At 42.1% G+C, this 15,824-nt stretch overlaps 1 protein-coding gene across 1 annotated transcript in view; it reads right to left on the reverse strand.

Annotated features, from left to right (window-relative positions):
* NMT2 (N-myristoyltransferase 2) overlaps nt 1-14,813 on the reverse strand; it is a 31,086-nt gene extending 16,273 nt beyond the window's left edge. The window contains exons 1-3 of the mRNA XM_084209231.1: nt 14,684-14,813; nt 6,215-6,350; nt 1,158-1,302 (exon numbers count right to left, since the gene is read on the reverse strand). Of these exons, the coding sequence (XP_084065357.1) occupies nt 1,158-1,302; nt 6,215-6,350; nt 14,684-14,793 (391 nt within the window). The 5' untranslated portion in view covers nt 14,794-14,813. The remainder of the gene's footprint in view (nt 1-1,157; nt 1,303-6,214; nt 6,351-14,683) is intronic.
* Between the last annotated feature and the right edge of the window lie 1,011 nt (nt 14,814-15,824).

Here is a 15,824-nt window from a genome sequence, read left to right on the forward strand (position 1 = left end):
AGAGTTTGTACAGAGAAAAGCCATGGGAGGTGAGTTCAATTCAGTCCAGTCCAGAAGAAAATACTGTATCCAGGGACTCTGCTCTGGACTTCTCTATGCAAGAAAAGTCAGGAAGAAATGAGATTGCTGTGGATTAAGCTATAGCCATGGATTAATGTGAAAAGCTGCCTGTGGAGAGGGAGTGAGCAGAGTGCTCCTGTGCTTTAGACTCAACCTTTTTTCTGCTTATTCTATATCAGTCTCCAGTGCAATGGAGAGAAACTTGCAGGACAGAGCAGCACCAGCTACTGTGCTGAGAATTTGGGGCCCCCAAGGTATGTTCACACTGAAAAGCTGTAACTGCTTATCTTGAAGATAATGAAAGCAGAAAAAGAAGGTTCAGAAAGCAACACAGAAAACAGAAGAAGTCAGCAACTACTTTCTCCAACAATGACAAGATTTACCAACTGTGTTATCAGGGATCAGATCAATATAAAAAATAATTTGTTAAATTCATTATAAATTTAAAGGCAAGGAGAGATGACCTCATCATCTCACTTGCAATCAAGAACAGAGAACAGAATCTGAGAAAGCATTCCAGGTAATTCGTTGTGGAGGAGAACATGAACACATAGCAGAGAAAAAGTCTGTGTATCAAACAAATGCCACTGTCTACTTAAAGCTGTATGAAAACAATGCAACCTATGGCAGGAGAGTCATTACTTCTGTGATAGCAAATCCATTTATTGAAAAAAAATTAAAGAAATACAAATAAACAAACAAAACAAATACTACTAATAAAAAAATTAAAAGTTTACTCTTTGTCACCACTTAAGAGCTCTTACTTCTCCTAAAGTGGAAAAAACTTCAGTGTTTTATTGTTCAATATTTCAGACCTAAAATATATAAAAGGATGCTATTTCAATAGCATTTCCAATTTTTACAGAGGACATCAGAATGAGACTTATTAACACTGTCTCTTGCATGTTATCTGTGGGGAAGACAACCACTTCCCTGGAAAACATCAAGAATTCCACATAGACTACATAAAAGACTAAGGATCCCTACCACACACAGTCCAACTTTATACCCATTTTAGACAACATGTGACAGAGCTAGCACAACATTTCTTTAGTGATCATAAGAGAGCTCTTTCACACAGATCCAGTTAAACTTACTAAGTTTAGGTACAGGTTGCGTATCCCAAAACTGGTATTTACGTTTGGCAGCCTCATCAATATTCTTTGCTGGGCCTTGGCATGCAGAGAGCAGCTCCATTGCTCTCTGGATGTCTTGAAGCTTCTGCATTGGAATGGCTGGATTCTGCACAAACAGACAAACAGAACAGGAAGCTTATTGAGTACATTTACTTTGTGAATAGCTGTACAAACATGGTAATTTCTTTTGCTGTTACCTATTCTCACAGGTACTCTTCTCATCACTGTTAGTTTAGGTATCATGTTTGTAGACAGGAGGGTGGAAAAAAGTTAGGTGGGCAACAAGTAAAAAAAATAGTTGTCAGCAGTACTTGCATTTAAATGTTGAAACATCAACATTTTTAACACAAATATAGCATTAAGGCAGGATACTGTATTGCAATAAATAATGCCTCTTATATTCCCCGTTCCCCTGGTAAAACACAACAAAATACCAAAAAAAAGGATCAGTTTAGGTATTTAACAATAAAGGTACCATTGGTACACATAGAGTTTTTTGATCACTCTGAGTAAATGTAACAGGAATAAGATTTTTTCCTGCAAAGGACAGTGCAGTGGAATAATAGCAACAGCCTTTCCCTCCCTCTTTTTAAATCTCTTTGTTTTGTTATCTTCTTAGTGGTAAGTCCTGTTCTGAGGCATACCAACAGCATGCTTGTGCTCAGGTTTCCCTACACTGCAGTGCAATAATGCATCTGAAAGAAGAGTCTCAAATGTAGTGGAAAATTTTAAGCAATTCTGCAAGAGATTTCAAGCCAGACTGTTTTTGTTTTTTTTTTTACTGAATAGCAAAGGACTACTATTTTCGTATCTCACTTTCTTTCTAGGATTCATAGATTGAAAAACCACCATAAAATAAATGTAATAATTAAGGTAAAGCTTAATTTGGGTGATCAGCCTCTGGTATCCTCAATCACAAAAAGAGCAAAACTTTGTGCCTGGAGCTCAAGCAGCTCATCATTTACTACTCATAATAAACACTTTTGTTATCTAAATTAATGAAACAAAATGCCTAATGTTTACGCATTGCAAATTTTACCTGTAAGTGTGCCTTAAACACCTGTCAACTGACTAACTGTGAATTAACATGTTTATACACTTTAGAACAGCACTGTTCCAGCCTAAAAAGCCTACCTTATTTCTAAATTAGATAACAAGAGACATAAATTACTAATGCCATAAATTACTAATGCCACTAGATAAATTCTGGAATCTCATCAGTACATCATGAAATCATACATAAATGCTGACACACAGTTATTTATTCTGTATATTTATTTAAAGTGTATAATATGTCTTCTACATTAAAAAAGCAGAAAATCTAAAAAAAAATAAAAAGTTCCTAAGAAAAATCTTACTACCATAATACTAAATAAGAAATTAATGTTCAGGTACTAAACAGACAATGGATAGGAACATCAGGATGAATTTCTTTAATTTCAAAACACTCAGAGATCAGCCTGACTGAGAAGTTTACTTTTAACACTTCTTGTTTTCCTTCAATAGAAAGCAAGGAAAACCTACACAGAACTTCACGTGAATTAGAAAAACAAAATCCAGCTCTTTTGTTTAATTTCAGTTTAGGGCAAATATCTCTTCACAGCACAAGACAGCCCTGTTGTACAACGGGGTTGAGGTAGGAAATGATGTTTTTGCCTCACTTTTGTTGATAACCTCAGGCCTTTGATGTCCCTGTGCACTTCAGCAGTCTGAGAGAAAGTTAGGGACTGCTGAGCAAACTAATCATGCATAGGTCCCTGAAGACAGACCAAATGCATGTAAGGGTGCTGAGGGAGCTGGCTGATGTTAGTGCAACTACCATCTATTGAGTTTAAAATAGCAATTGGTGGAAGTTTCCTATAAATGGATAAAGGGAAATGCCATACCCGTTTTCAAGAATGCAAGGGGGAGAACTCGGGTCAACACTGCTTTAATGATCTGGACTTGACAAAGAGTACTTTCTCTGCAAGTGCATAGATGATACCTAGAAGAAGAATTTCTAGAATTGTTGATATGCTGAACCACAGAGCAGCTATTCAAAGCTACTCTGACAAGCTGGAAAAAAAAACTTAATCAAGTTTGACAAAGGCAAATACAAAGTCCTCCATTTGGGCTACAAAAAGCCCATGCAAAGGCAGAGGCCAGCATGGACTAGCTAGGAATCAGCTTGCAGAAAAAAAACTTGGAGGTACAGGTGGGCAGAGGGCTGGACATGAGCCAGCAGATTGCTGGCCAGGAAAGGACAGCTGCATACTAGGTAGTACCAGTCTGGCATCCCTGAGGTCACAATTTATAGTCTGGGGTTCTCCTTTACAAGGAGAACATTGACAGGCTGTTATGAGTTCTCTGGAGGGCACCAAGACAGATGTGGGCTGAGGTACATCACACACAAGGAGAAGAGGATGAGAGACCTTGGTTTGTTCAGCCTTAAGAATAGAAGATTGAGGGAGTAGGAGAAATCTTTTTACTGCCTAATGGGAGGGTATAAAGAAAGCTGAGCCAAATATTTTCAGAGGAACAGAGTGATAAGACAAAAAACAAAGGACACAAGTTGCAAACCAGCAAAATCCATTTAGATATAAGGAATTACTTTTTTTTTCAACTGAAAACTGTAGTCAAACACCAGAATAAATTACCCACAAAGATCATGGAGTCTCCATCCTTGTAGACCAAGCAACCTCATCTAGGCCTGTACAACCTGATCTAGCTGGACTTGCTCTAAGCAGCAGGTTGGTCAAAAAACCTTCAGATGTCCCTTCCAATCTATTATTCTGTGACTAGGTCGTGTAGGCTACAATAATGACAATAATGAGACTGCAGATATGGTAAGTTTTCTTTGTGTCACTGTGGGCAGCCTACATCACTGGAACTTGTAATAGGGAGAGGTGAAAATCTTGTGAGATGGGCAGTGAAGTGTCCTCAAGGTCACTGTAAGCATACAATGCTAACAATCATTTAGAGTTATGATTACACTCACACCAGAGTTCAAAAGGTCTACTGTTACTACCATCACATTTAAGGAAGGCAGAAGCCAAGGACACCCACTGTTTTGCTGTATTCATCTCCAGACTGACAGATCTGTTACAAACTCAAAATCCTTCTTCAAAATCCTTTTCAATGAGGTCAGGAGCCCCACTGCGTTCTACCTGATGATCTTGCATATATCTCTTAGAGGTAAGGTCTACAATGTCATTCTCCTCTAAAATACACTCTTTTCAACCAAGAACAAACAAACACTAGAAGCCTGTTTTCTGTATTAAATTTCATACAGCACATGAATACAAAACCTAAGTATTACTTGAGTAGCAGACAAAATAAATATACTTTTCCATACAGATCCAGATCATTGGTCTAAGAGGCTTTCAAAAAATCTGTAACAGAATAGTTGTCTAAGACAGACCTGCAGCACAGCAGAAAAGGCAAAATAACCCCCCAGGCAATGTTGATGTATTTGTAACTAGAGAAAAGTGAAAGCCATAAAAGAAGAGTAAAGTGGTTTAGCTGTCTAGAGCTTGAAAGAAAGACTTATATAAGAACTTTTTCTTTATGCCAGTAAAATAGAAAATTTTGTGAGATTACTAATGAACTGACTGAACTTGTGTCTATAAAATAATCATGAACAGTGCCACTCTAAGCACACAACTTGGAAGAAGGATAGGCTCCCACATTCGCACCACACATCACATCAGAGAAATGGTGTGTAAGACTGCAAGGTGCAGGACTAACATCTTGCACACAAAAGCAAAAAACTATGAAGTAGCTTTCTTTTAGTGCAATTAGAGGCAACACATGGAACAATAACCTTGGTCAGCAAAAAATCAAGGAACTCATGGGATACTACAGCAATTAACTATGCTGTTATGGTAACATAAAAATTTATCTCATGTCAGTTGTAAGAGTGTGAGGTTACTTGTGCATCATTTGCCAACAGCCTTCCTCCATTCATGACATGTTTTACAGAAAGGCAGTATCAAAACAAGTGGCAAAGTACTTAAGATCTCTCTAAATATTAGAAAGTGTCCCCTGTGCCGAATGTGGCCACGGAAAGCAATCAGGGTAACACGGAAAAGATCTAAAGGGACAACAAAAAAATCTATCACTATGCTAATGAGCCAGAACACAATCTTTTTCCCCTAAAATTAGTTGGTAGTCCCAATGTACTTGACAAATCTTATAGGACAAAGATTCCTGTTGCTACAACAGTGTAAAGTTCTCCACAATAATCAGATAAAGCAAATATAACTACCTCAATATGCTCAACAGTCCATAAACTTCCTTAGTTCTACAAACTTTAGTTCTTGGACTCAGATTTTTCTTGGGATAAAAGCTGTATGCTAAAAAGGCACCACACCATGTTATTCAATGCTCATTCAAAACATGACAGACAAAGGCACATGCAGACAATGCTATTTTATCAGAAAATCCACAAGGACTGTACATTCCCTCAAGCAATTTTTCATTCTTAATTATAGTGGAGGCCTTTCTGACAGCAAAATTTTTCTTCATCCTTTATCTCCATGTTTGAGATTACTGCATTTTATGTACAAATACATGCTGCCTGCTTGCCCTAAAGGACTCTGGTTAGCACAGCAGGCCCACCTTCCTTCCTGCTGCTGCTGCTGAGAGAGCTTCATGCTGCACAAGTGACCAAAACTGCACTAAACCAAGTTAGATGGTAGCTAAAAACTAAAGGCAATTCATCAAATACAAAATCTATTTAAAAGCATTACCATCACAGATTATGATTCTATGCAATGAGGCTGTCACTGGCCCAAGCTCTAACTGCTTAAAGAAAAAGACAAAACTCCTCCTCTGTCTTTCTCACAGTACCCCACCATGGTGGCAACAGCACCTCTGAAAACACCAGGTCTTGGCTTGCTTCTCTCTGTTCAAGACAGAGAGAAGCTTAATTTTCACACACTAAGGCAGAACTACCAACTCACTTTAACAACAAGTGACATGCAAATTAAAATTAAATTAGAAAGCACGCACAAATTAAAACAGAACCAGGCTCTCACTTTTGAAGGTTGTTGAATTTTAATTTCCTGGGAGTCAGATGCAGAATCTGATTTGGTGCCTCCAGAATTTGGTTTCTCCTTTTTTCTCTTCTGCTTCTTTTTCTTCTTCTTCGCTCCCAAATCCCCTCCAGGACTTCTGCCAGAGATGCAAAGAATGTGCAATAAGAAAAATCAATACCACTGAGCCTTAAATTTTAAAAAAGTTAAATATGGAAAAGCCAGCATTTTGATATGAAAAATCTAACAGAGTTTTAAGTGTAAAGAAAAGGCAGCGGAAAAAAAGCAAGGAAGGGGGGAACTGAGAGCATTGATAAAAAACTTCCTGCAAGTGCTGCCTCATTTGTTTTATACTCTGACACCAGCACAACCAGGCATTTTGACATACTCATGTCAAATTGTGACACTACACAGAAACAAGTGCTCTTCTCCAGACTATTATTCAGCACAAAAACAAAATAACCAAATTCAACAGTTCAGAGGAACACAAGAAAGTATGGGAACAGAGGAAAGTAACCTCCTTGGAAACTCAGTTAACTATTAGTGCCCCAACACTTCTTCATGCTCAACCATAAGACACATCGGAATTAGAGAAGAATGTTTGAGATGAAACATTCTGTTTTCTGGAAATTTTGTTCCTAACTTAAGCTGCAATGAAAGTCTTGCTGAAATTCCAGTAAGAGACAAAATAAAACTAATTAAATATTTGTGCTTTAAAACAATAAGCACAATGGGGTCAACTTTAATTAAAAAGTCCCAGCAACAAAGTAAAAATTGCACTTGAGGTTTCTGATATATTTTGATGATTGATAACACAAGTTATTCTTAAAGATTATTATTTAAAAAATAATCAAGATGCAGAATCAAGATTAGATCAGAATTTGCAAAGTGTGGGATGTGTTAGCAACTCTCAGACAGAACGAAAATATGGAGGCAATGAGTCAATTAACACTAAATTGTCTTCAAGAGGCTAATCTCTCAGCAAAACCATAGACACATAATGGAACTGAAGACAGATATCAGAGTTTGGGGGGGCTTGAGTGTTTTTCACTGGAAAAGAAAAAAAGTCAATGCAACAAACAATTGTTTCTTTTAATCCTGGAGGGGGAAAAACCCCATGTATCATACTGACAAACAAAAAGAAAGAAAACTCAGAAGAACATAACTAAAGCTATTATGATCAACATATTTGCAAGGGACATATTATTTGCTGTAACATGCTCACTTTCAATATTATGATGACAAGTCTTAGCATCTATACCTTGCCTGAGCTGGTATTGTCAAGTAAACACCCTCCCTTCAGTCGAGAGGCCTAAAGCCTGCAATTAACCAAACAATGTAACTAAGCAAAGACTGATTTTTGTGAGATCCTTACTGTACTTTAGAACAGTCTGTAATGAAAGATCAATCTCAGGAAGTTTGTAACATTCAAGGTTACATTGGGTTATGCTCCCAGAACTAAACTGCTGTAAATGCCACAGCCTCTAGAACAGGACCAAGTTGCAATGGACAACAGTAGAGCAGACCAAAAACACTGGAGAGATAAGAGAGTTTGAAGCATTTACTAGAAGGCTGCAGAAACAAAAGACAGACTTGTGTAAGTGACACGGGGAGAAAATCTTTAGTTGCAGAATAAGCATACTGCCAGATCACCTACATGATCCACAATGAATCACAATTTCATTGAATCACAGCACTAAGGTTGGAAAACACCTTTTAAGATCATTGAGCCCAGCATTAACCCAAACCCACCACTAAAGTATATCCCTCAGTACCACATCTACATATGTTTTCAATAGCCCCAAGGACAGTGGCTCAGCCACTTCCCTGGGGAGCATTTACCAATAGTCAACAATCCCTTTGGTGAAGAGATTTTTCATCACATCCAATCTAAATCTCCCCTGATGCAAGCTGAGGCCATTTTCTCTTGTCCTGTCATTTGTTACCTGGGAGAAGAGGCTGACGCTCACTTGGCTAAAACCTCCTTTCAAAGAGTTGTAGAGAGTAATAAGATCCACCCTGAACCTCCTTTTCTCCAGGTTAAACAACCCCACTTCCCTCAGGCACTCCTCACAGAATTTATTCTTCAGCCCCTTCACCAGCTTTGCTGCCCTTCTCTGGATATGCTCCAGCTCTAGTTTTGAGGCCAGTGAAGGGCTCAAAACAGATTCAAGGTGTGGCTTCACCAGTCCAAGTACAAGGGTATGATCACTGTCCTGGTCCTGCTGGCCACACTCTCTCTGATACAAGCCAGGATGCCATTGGCTTCCTTGGCCACCTGGGCAGCACAGTGCCGACTCATTTAGAAGAATAAAATGTAAATCTATCTGAAGGCCTGTATACCAAGCTGACATTTTGTACAGAATTTAAACACAGAACAGACCCAAAAGACTGGCAAGAGGTTATAAATACAAACCAGTAAAACCTCACACGAGTGCAAGACCTAGGACTTTACCACCTCTATCTGGCAAAACTGAAATAACCTTTGCTGAGATTCACTTAAGGAAGTATTTTTTTTACTTTCTGCAACTGTCCACAAACTTGTCTTTCTTTGTAACACCTCACATATAACAAACAAATGATGCCTTTTTGTCTCTAAGCTGGCTCCCAAGGGTTTGTGTGTTGAACACCAGGCTATTTGGAGTTTCAGCAAACACTGCTCTTAACAGACACCCTGAGCAGGCACCGAGCCCCTAACTGCACCAGTGCAGCTCACTTGTCTTCTTGTCTTTCAGGATGAACCAGCGTCACATACACCACAGGGGAATTCTGCTCACTAGGATTACCTGAGGGTCAATGTTTTATTTAGTTTGGTGAAATAATGAACAATTGAACTGAAAAAAAAGCTTGGCAGCTATGGAGAAAAATCAGCTTTGCCGAGCTTTACTAATGTTATCCCCAGTCAAACCGCACTTTTACCAGGACAATCATAGTTTGTACTTTGACCAATTCAAGATCTTTTTCATTTAGAAACGTATAGTCTTCAGCAGGGAAAGAAGGAAGACAGGAGTAAATTGCTGTAAAATGTATGTGGCATTTAAAACTATACTACTAGTTTTTACTTCATTTTTTTAAATGTTCCACAATCCCTGTCCTCGGTTTATGACCTTCAGATTTAAATCTTTCACACAGTCTGTTGCAAAATTAATACTGGCATCTTTGTCTGACAGGTTATCCAGGGATGATCCTGAGCAGTTATTTATGCAGTCTCCTGCTTGGGTCAGTTTATTTTTTACTGTTACAGTCCACACAATGTAAAAAGAGGATTTAAATAGAGTTCTATTCATCCTACTATTTAGGTATGCCTGCAACCCAGATATTTGGCAGCAGGCAGCACACAGAAACTTCTACTCGGATAACAGGTTAGTCCAACACAAGTTACAACCAGAAGTACCAAGCAAATCAGGGCAGAAGCAAAACAAAAACATCTCAGGATTTATTGTCCTTCTCATGCTCTGCCCTGAAAAGAATTGAAAGGCTCTAAAACTGGCAGTGAGAATGGCTGGGAAGGGAGGAACTGTGTTGCTCAACTTGTAGTAATTTTGCTGGATTTGACAACACAAATGATATGCAAAGGTAACAAGATTGAAACCAAAGGCTCCTATTAAGAGCTTTTTTCTGACATTCTTGTGTGCTGACTAAGATCTGAATTCTCCTGTCTGGTCAGACACATCTATATGATGACACGTGTAATTATATCTCACACTTAGAAGCTGGGAGGAAAAAAGTTTCCCATTTTTATGAAAATTGACCTTTAAGCATTAAATCTCTTTTTCCAAATTACCCTGCACCTGTAAAGTGACACAACTATGAGCTCAAGTCCTATGTGAGAAACAGAAAAGCAACACAGAGCTCAGGGTGCTGCCATGTCAAGTTGGCAGGTCAGGAAACACGACCTTTTCACACATCAGATCAACACATCTACCCCAGTTCAGCCTGACACACAGACCACAACAGATTATACAAAGAACACCATTCACTGTTAGACTTCTGGAAGATTTTGACTATGTCAGTCTAGTGGAGACACACTTATACCAGGAGAACTTTAATGACAGAAGGGCAAGTCTGTACACTGAGGTTCAGCTATATGTAAGTACAGGCACAGTCTAAGATATTTTTAACTGCACCCACAATGACAATTTTGTCAGTCTGATGAATAAGAAAAAGGTGAGGCCAGCATAAAAGTGACATGCAAATCAAAATTCAGTTGAGCCAGGAGAAGGGTCAAAAGACCTTATTCTCCCCCAAAATGACTTAACCTTGCCCCAGAAACAGGCTGTGGATAGGACTCTGAGATAGTCACTTAGGCCTACAGTTTTTTGATTTTGTCTGCAAGTCACAAATGCAAGCCCATGATCCCACCCACATACCTTTCCACTTATGTACACACATCTGGTGTTTTGCATAGATGTGGGAAAAAATACTTTTGCTTCTCCCTGCCTGTGGTGTTGTTTTGGTTGGATTGGGTCTTTTTAAACTGAAAAATGGGAATACTTAGTGCATTTGGGGAAAAGTGTGGCAAGGGTGGAGAAACTTACTTTATGAGGCTCAGAGCAAATCCATAGAAAAGCTAAGATGGAAAAATCCAGAGGAGCATGACAATTATCCTGTTCAGGTGGTCAAACTGTTTTGGTTCCCTTGGTTTGACATTATCTTTCTCACTGACTGTCACTATTATTTTAATTTCCTTTTTGAACACTAAATTCTGCTTAAGCAGAAACAGACTTTTGTAATGTCAACATCTGTTTTATGTTACAAGGAATGGTAATTTTAAGTTAGCAATTTCTCAAATTTAAAACCAAACATGTACTTCAGATGTTTATTTTTGAATTGCAAAGGCCTGTGTGGGGTTCTTGCCTTCACAGTACTTCTCTCTGTGAGTAAGTGAGGTTGCAAAGCTGCATTTCTGAGGATGTTACACAGATCTTTTTGATCACAAAAATCAGGTCTCATGTATACGGGCAAGACTTCAAAAAATTTTAAAGCAGTATTATTTATACTAGGGCTGTCATTGGTTCATAAAGAAAATGGAGGTTTAGGTGCAAAGGGCTTTCTCATTGCTGTGAAAAACCACCACTCCAAGACAATACAGAAAGGCCTTGACCAGAAGGGTCTATGCCCTTCAAATTCCACTTACTAACAAACTGTCATTACAAAGAATCTCTCTGCATGAAGATTTCATTTGTATACATTTCAATACTTGAGAAGGCAAGGTTTTTAGCATGAAAACCTAGCAGCAATACCTTAAACCCTAACCCCAGAGTATTACTCAGATCTGCATGTTTCCTCTGCCTCACCCTTCAAGTCCTGTAATCTGTACTCCGAGCCGTAAACCCACCTGTTAAAACCAAGCACTGTTTCCACAACCCTAAAAATATTTGCTTCTTTTTTAAATCTAGAAGCAGTATTCATGATAAAGTTGGCCTTTAAAAACAATAATCATAGGGGTATACTACTAAAACATTTAAAGTAAATAATTTGTGAGGGCTGGGGGAGTTGTTTAAAGGTCGTACCTTTTTCTCATGTGTTTACTGAATGTTTTGTGCCCAAGGCCTTTCTGGCAATGAGCATAAGGAGCTATTTAGAATGTGAGAGACCTTATAAGGCTGGACTTAGCAGGGTGGATCCAGGTGCAACATTTTTTTCTACATACACAATAACAAAGATATTTTGTAAATCACACTTTATTACAACACAGAACAAATACAGCATAATGCGTCTAGCAGGAGCAAACTACAGAACAGGAAAACAGCAATGAGTCACACAACATACATAATCCTGCCTCTAAAAAACAGGAGCAGTATCAGAGGACAAAGACATTTTCACAGTTGAGAGCTACAAAATGGTTATTTTCTGCTGCACTCATTCAGCACTCAAGCACAAAAAACCCCACAAATTTAAAAAAACCCAAAAAAGTCATATGTATCTAAAAATCACATTTTCCTGTGGGCAATATTCTAAGGACTTATTTTCAAATGTCAAGAAACATCTTGAAAATAACTTAACTTACATGGCAGTCCAATAGAGACTGACACTATCCTGCCTCTTTCTAAAAAAGTGCAGGTTAAAATACAATGAGATTAAATACTGATCAGCACTAATGGAGACCACACAGAATTTAGCAAGTCAGTTGACAGAGTCATAGTCTCAAGCAGTTGGACCGCTCATAAATTGCTTAAGTATATAGAACCTAAAGCTTGAAGCAAACTTTAAAGTTACCTCAAGAATTAATACACAATGACAGGGAGAAAACAGGGAATAATTAATTAGGCTCCTATTACTATAGGTCAATCTCTCAGATCAAGGTAGATCTTGCATGCTCCACTGTGAGATTTTTCCTTTCACTTGCTGGAATTCGTTTATTTCAGCCTCCAGACAAAGAGCAGCAAACAAGATTTTTCAAAGATTACAGGAAAATAAAGTAATTCAAGAGTCAATATGAGACTTCATGCAGCAGATACTAATATTTAAGAGGCTTTTTCTACTGGAATGATCTACCACTAATTTAACTAAACTTACTAAAAAACACTCATTAAAATACATCTGGGATATTCAACAGAGACAAGTTTTGGATAGAAGACCATACAGGCTACAGCTGGTGTCCCTTAGAGAGCAGTGAGACTTGTGTTGGGGTAGAGCAGCAAGCTGTGACTCAGAACACACCGAAGTGCAATTCTTTGTTCCCTGGTTGTTCCTTACACACTGCACTCACTGTCACAGCAGCCCAAACACAGCCACACACAGAGCTACGCTGCAGAGGGCAGCTACAGCCCAGACACACACACAGACAGACAGATAGGAGAGGAAACTGAAGCAGGAGTGCAATCCAAACAAATCCTGGACAGGCATTAATCAAACCTGAATCATCACCTGGCTATCAAACAATCCCAACTAGGATGCCAGTGTTCTTCCTAAGAAGAACACTAAATAACAACTCTCTGCTCTTAGGACTTTAGTTTCATGTATTTGGGAATCACCAACTGTGACATATTTACTGAAGCAAATGTAACAAAAGCCCAAAAATAACAAAACACTATTCTGTCGCTTTTAATATCCCAGATTTATATTACTGTAATTATTTCTAATGTGATTATTTTAGTGTGTGTGCCATTAACTCCATGACAGAGCAGCAAGCAGCAAAGTTTTCCCCCTTCCTGCCTTCTGGACAAGTCAGCCTTCCAAAGTCCCTTAGATTTATTTCTCTTGCCACATTTAAGATAGTTGTCAACCAAATCCTAGAAGCAGAAGACAACAAAAACAGAGTACATCCTCAAACATCAGTCACCTACAGAAAAGCTCTCAAGCAGATCAATCACAAATTCACGAGGAAGATATTTGTGTAGCACTGTATAGATTAACCTAGTTCTATTTGAGGTTATTCCAGCCACTCCTGGCTGCGACAACAAAGTGCGTTCTCTACAATCATGTTTGTAACCCCTCAAAAAAGAGAAAAAAAATAAAATTAAATTAAGCCGACTTTTGAAACATATTCCTCCCACTCCCCTGCCCCAAAAGCCTTGAGCGCAAGCTAGAATCTTGGCACCTCGTGCCGGAACGGAGTCATACTGCAGCCAGCCCAACACCGGTCGGGTGGCAGGGGCCGCAGCTATGCTGGCTGCCGCTCCCATCAGCTCCCCAGGCAACTGGAAACACCGCCTGATCCTCAGCGTGGGAAGATCTGAGACGCGAGATTAGTGGAGAAGGAACTACAACCAGACAACAGCGTCTGCCCCGGCTACTGCCGTGCTAAAACACGCGCTCTGCTCTCCACAGCGTGTGGATCCGGAGGTAACATCTCTCGGAGGACAATGGATGAGGAGGAGTGTCTGCAGGACAGGCTGACACAGCCGATGCCCGGAGCGGACGCCGGCCGCAGGCAGCGGGCGGTGGGTGCGGGTGTGCATGAGCGCGGGACGGCCCGCGGGAGCCGCTCAGCCGGAACCACCGGGAGGACACGGGGGCATCTCCCCGCTACAGGGGACTTCCTGACGGCCAAAAATACGCAGAAACGCCCCCAAGCCCTAAAAGCGCCAACAACAAGGCAGGATTTACCCTCGCTTATACGGCATGATTTCAAGGCCGGTGTCCGGCGGGTAAGTGCCAGCCCCGCCGCCCCCTCACCTCGGGTCGGGCCGGGCCCGGGCTCCCGCCTCTCCCCTTACGGGCAGAGGGCGCGGGGCTCCGCGCCGGGCGGCAGGGCCGTTCCACGCCCGCATGCTGCGGCGGGAGGCGGCCCGGGCTGGGGCCGCTCGGCGGCCCGGCGCAGGCGCCGCGGATGAGCCGGGCCGGGCAAGGCCGGGCCGCGCAGGCCGCCCGCCAGCGAGCAGGAGCGCCCACCACACCCGCCCCGCCGAGGGACCGCGCCGGGCATCAGGGGAGCCCGGCCCGGGCACCTCCGGCCCGGCCTCTGCCGCGGCGGAGGACACGGAGCTGCCTCCCCGAGCCATGCGCGCTCCCCAAGCGCGCCCCTACCCCTTGGCGTGCTCGGTCTCCTCCTCATTGTCGCCGTCTATGCCGCAGGTGTCCTGGTCATCCAGCTCCAGGCTCTGCTGGCTGGCCGCGGACTCGCTGTCCTCCGCCATCACGGGGGAAGGAGGGAGGGAAGGGGCGGGGGAGCCTGTGAAAGAACCGGGGCGCACGGGCAGACGCGGTCCGGAGCAGCTCCCTCTAGCTGCGGTCCTTCCCCGCGCCAAAGCCGGGGAACGAGGAGGCGGCGGCCGCCGGGGCTGCCCGGCCGCTCCCGCCACCCCGCGGGGACCGGGGCGGGGCTGTGCGGGGAGCGCTCCCTGCCCCGTCCCGCCCGGCCCTGCCCTGCCCTGCCCAGCCCTGCCCAGCCCGATACACTCGGGCGGTGCGATCCTGCGGCCGGGCCCGCACTGGCCCCCTCATGCCGACATCCACGCTGCTTCGCCGGCCCTGTGAGGCCTCGGGATCCCGTCCGTGGGCGCTGCCCCCACAGCCGCGGGAGACCCGAGCGCAGCCCCGGCGTGTCCGTCCCGCGGAGCCCCTTGGGCTGGGCCTGCAGCTGCCGGGCCTCGGCAGCGCCGACCCGACCGCGTTCTGCCGGCCTCCCGTGTTTCCTTCTCACACCATAAACACTCGGACGCCCAGGTTATTTTCTATAGGTCTCCTTAGAGCTTTAGTAGTGACTCTTGGTGTGCTGCTAGATGTAGACAAAATACCCAGCTATGGAAACAAATTGGAAGAAAGGAAGAGAGAAAAGCAAATAAATTACTTCAGATCTAGCTCTGCCTTGCTGCTCCCACTAATATCAGCCACCAAAGAATAGAGCAGTGTCTAGGGACCCACCAGACCACAATCAATCTCAGCTTTCTGGCTCTTTCCCCATTCTACCTTCCAGGTTCTGTCTCTCCCCAGTTCTCCATAAGGGAGGCAGTCAAGGTTCTGTCATAGCTACACAAAATTAACCTGTGTCTACCAATTCAGAGATGCTTTGAGCCACCTCAGATGCATGTATGAGCATAGGTCCAGATGCACAGATGGACTTTGCCATTGCTGTGTTTAACTTTTTTCTAATTGGCTCCCAGAGGAAACTCCAGGACTCAAAATGAAGCTCTATCAACAAAATTTGCTGCTGGTGGAGGCTGCTGGG

This window comes from Fringilla coelebs, assembly GCF_963513975.1.
Source record: "Fringilla coelebs genome assembly, chromosome: 1".
Taxonomy (NCBI): domain Eukaryota; kingdom Metazoa; phylum Chordata; class Aves; order Passeriformes; family Fringillidae; genus Fringilla; species Fringilla coelebs.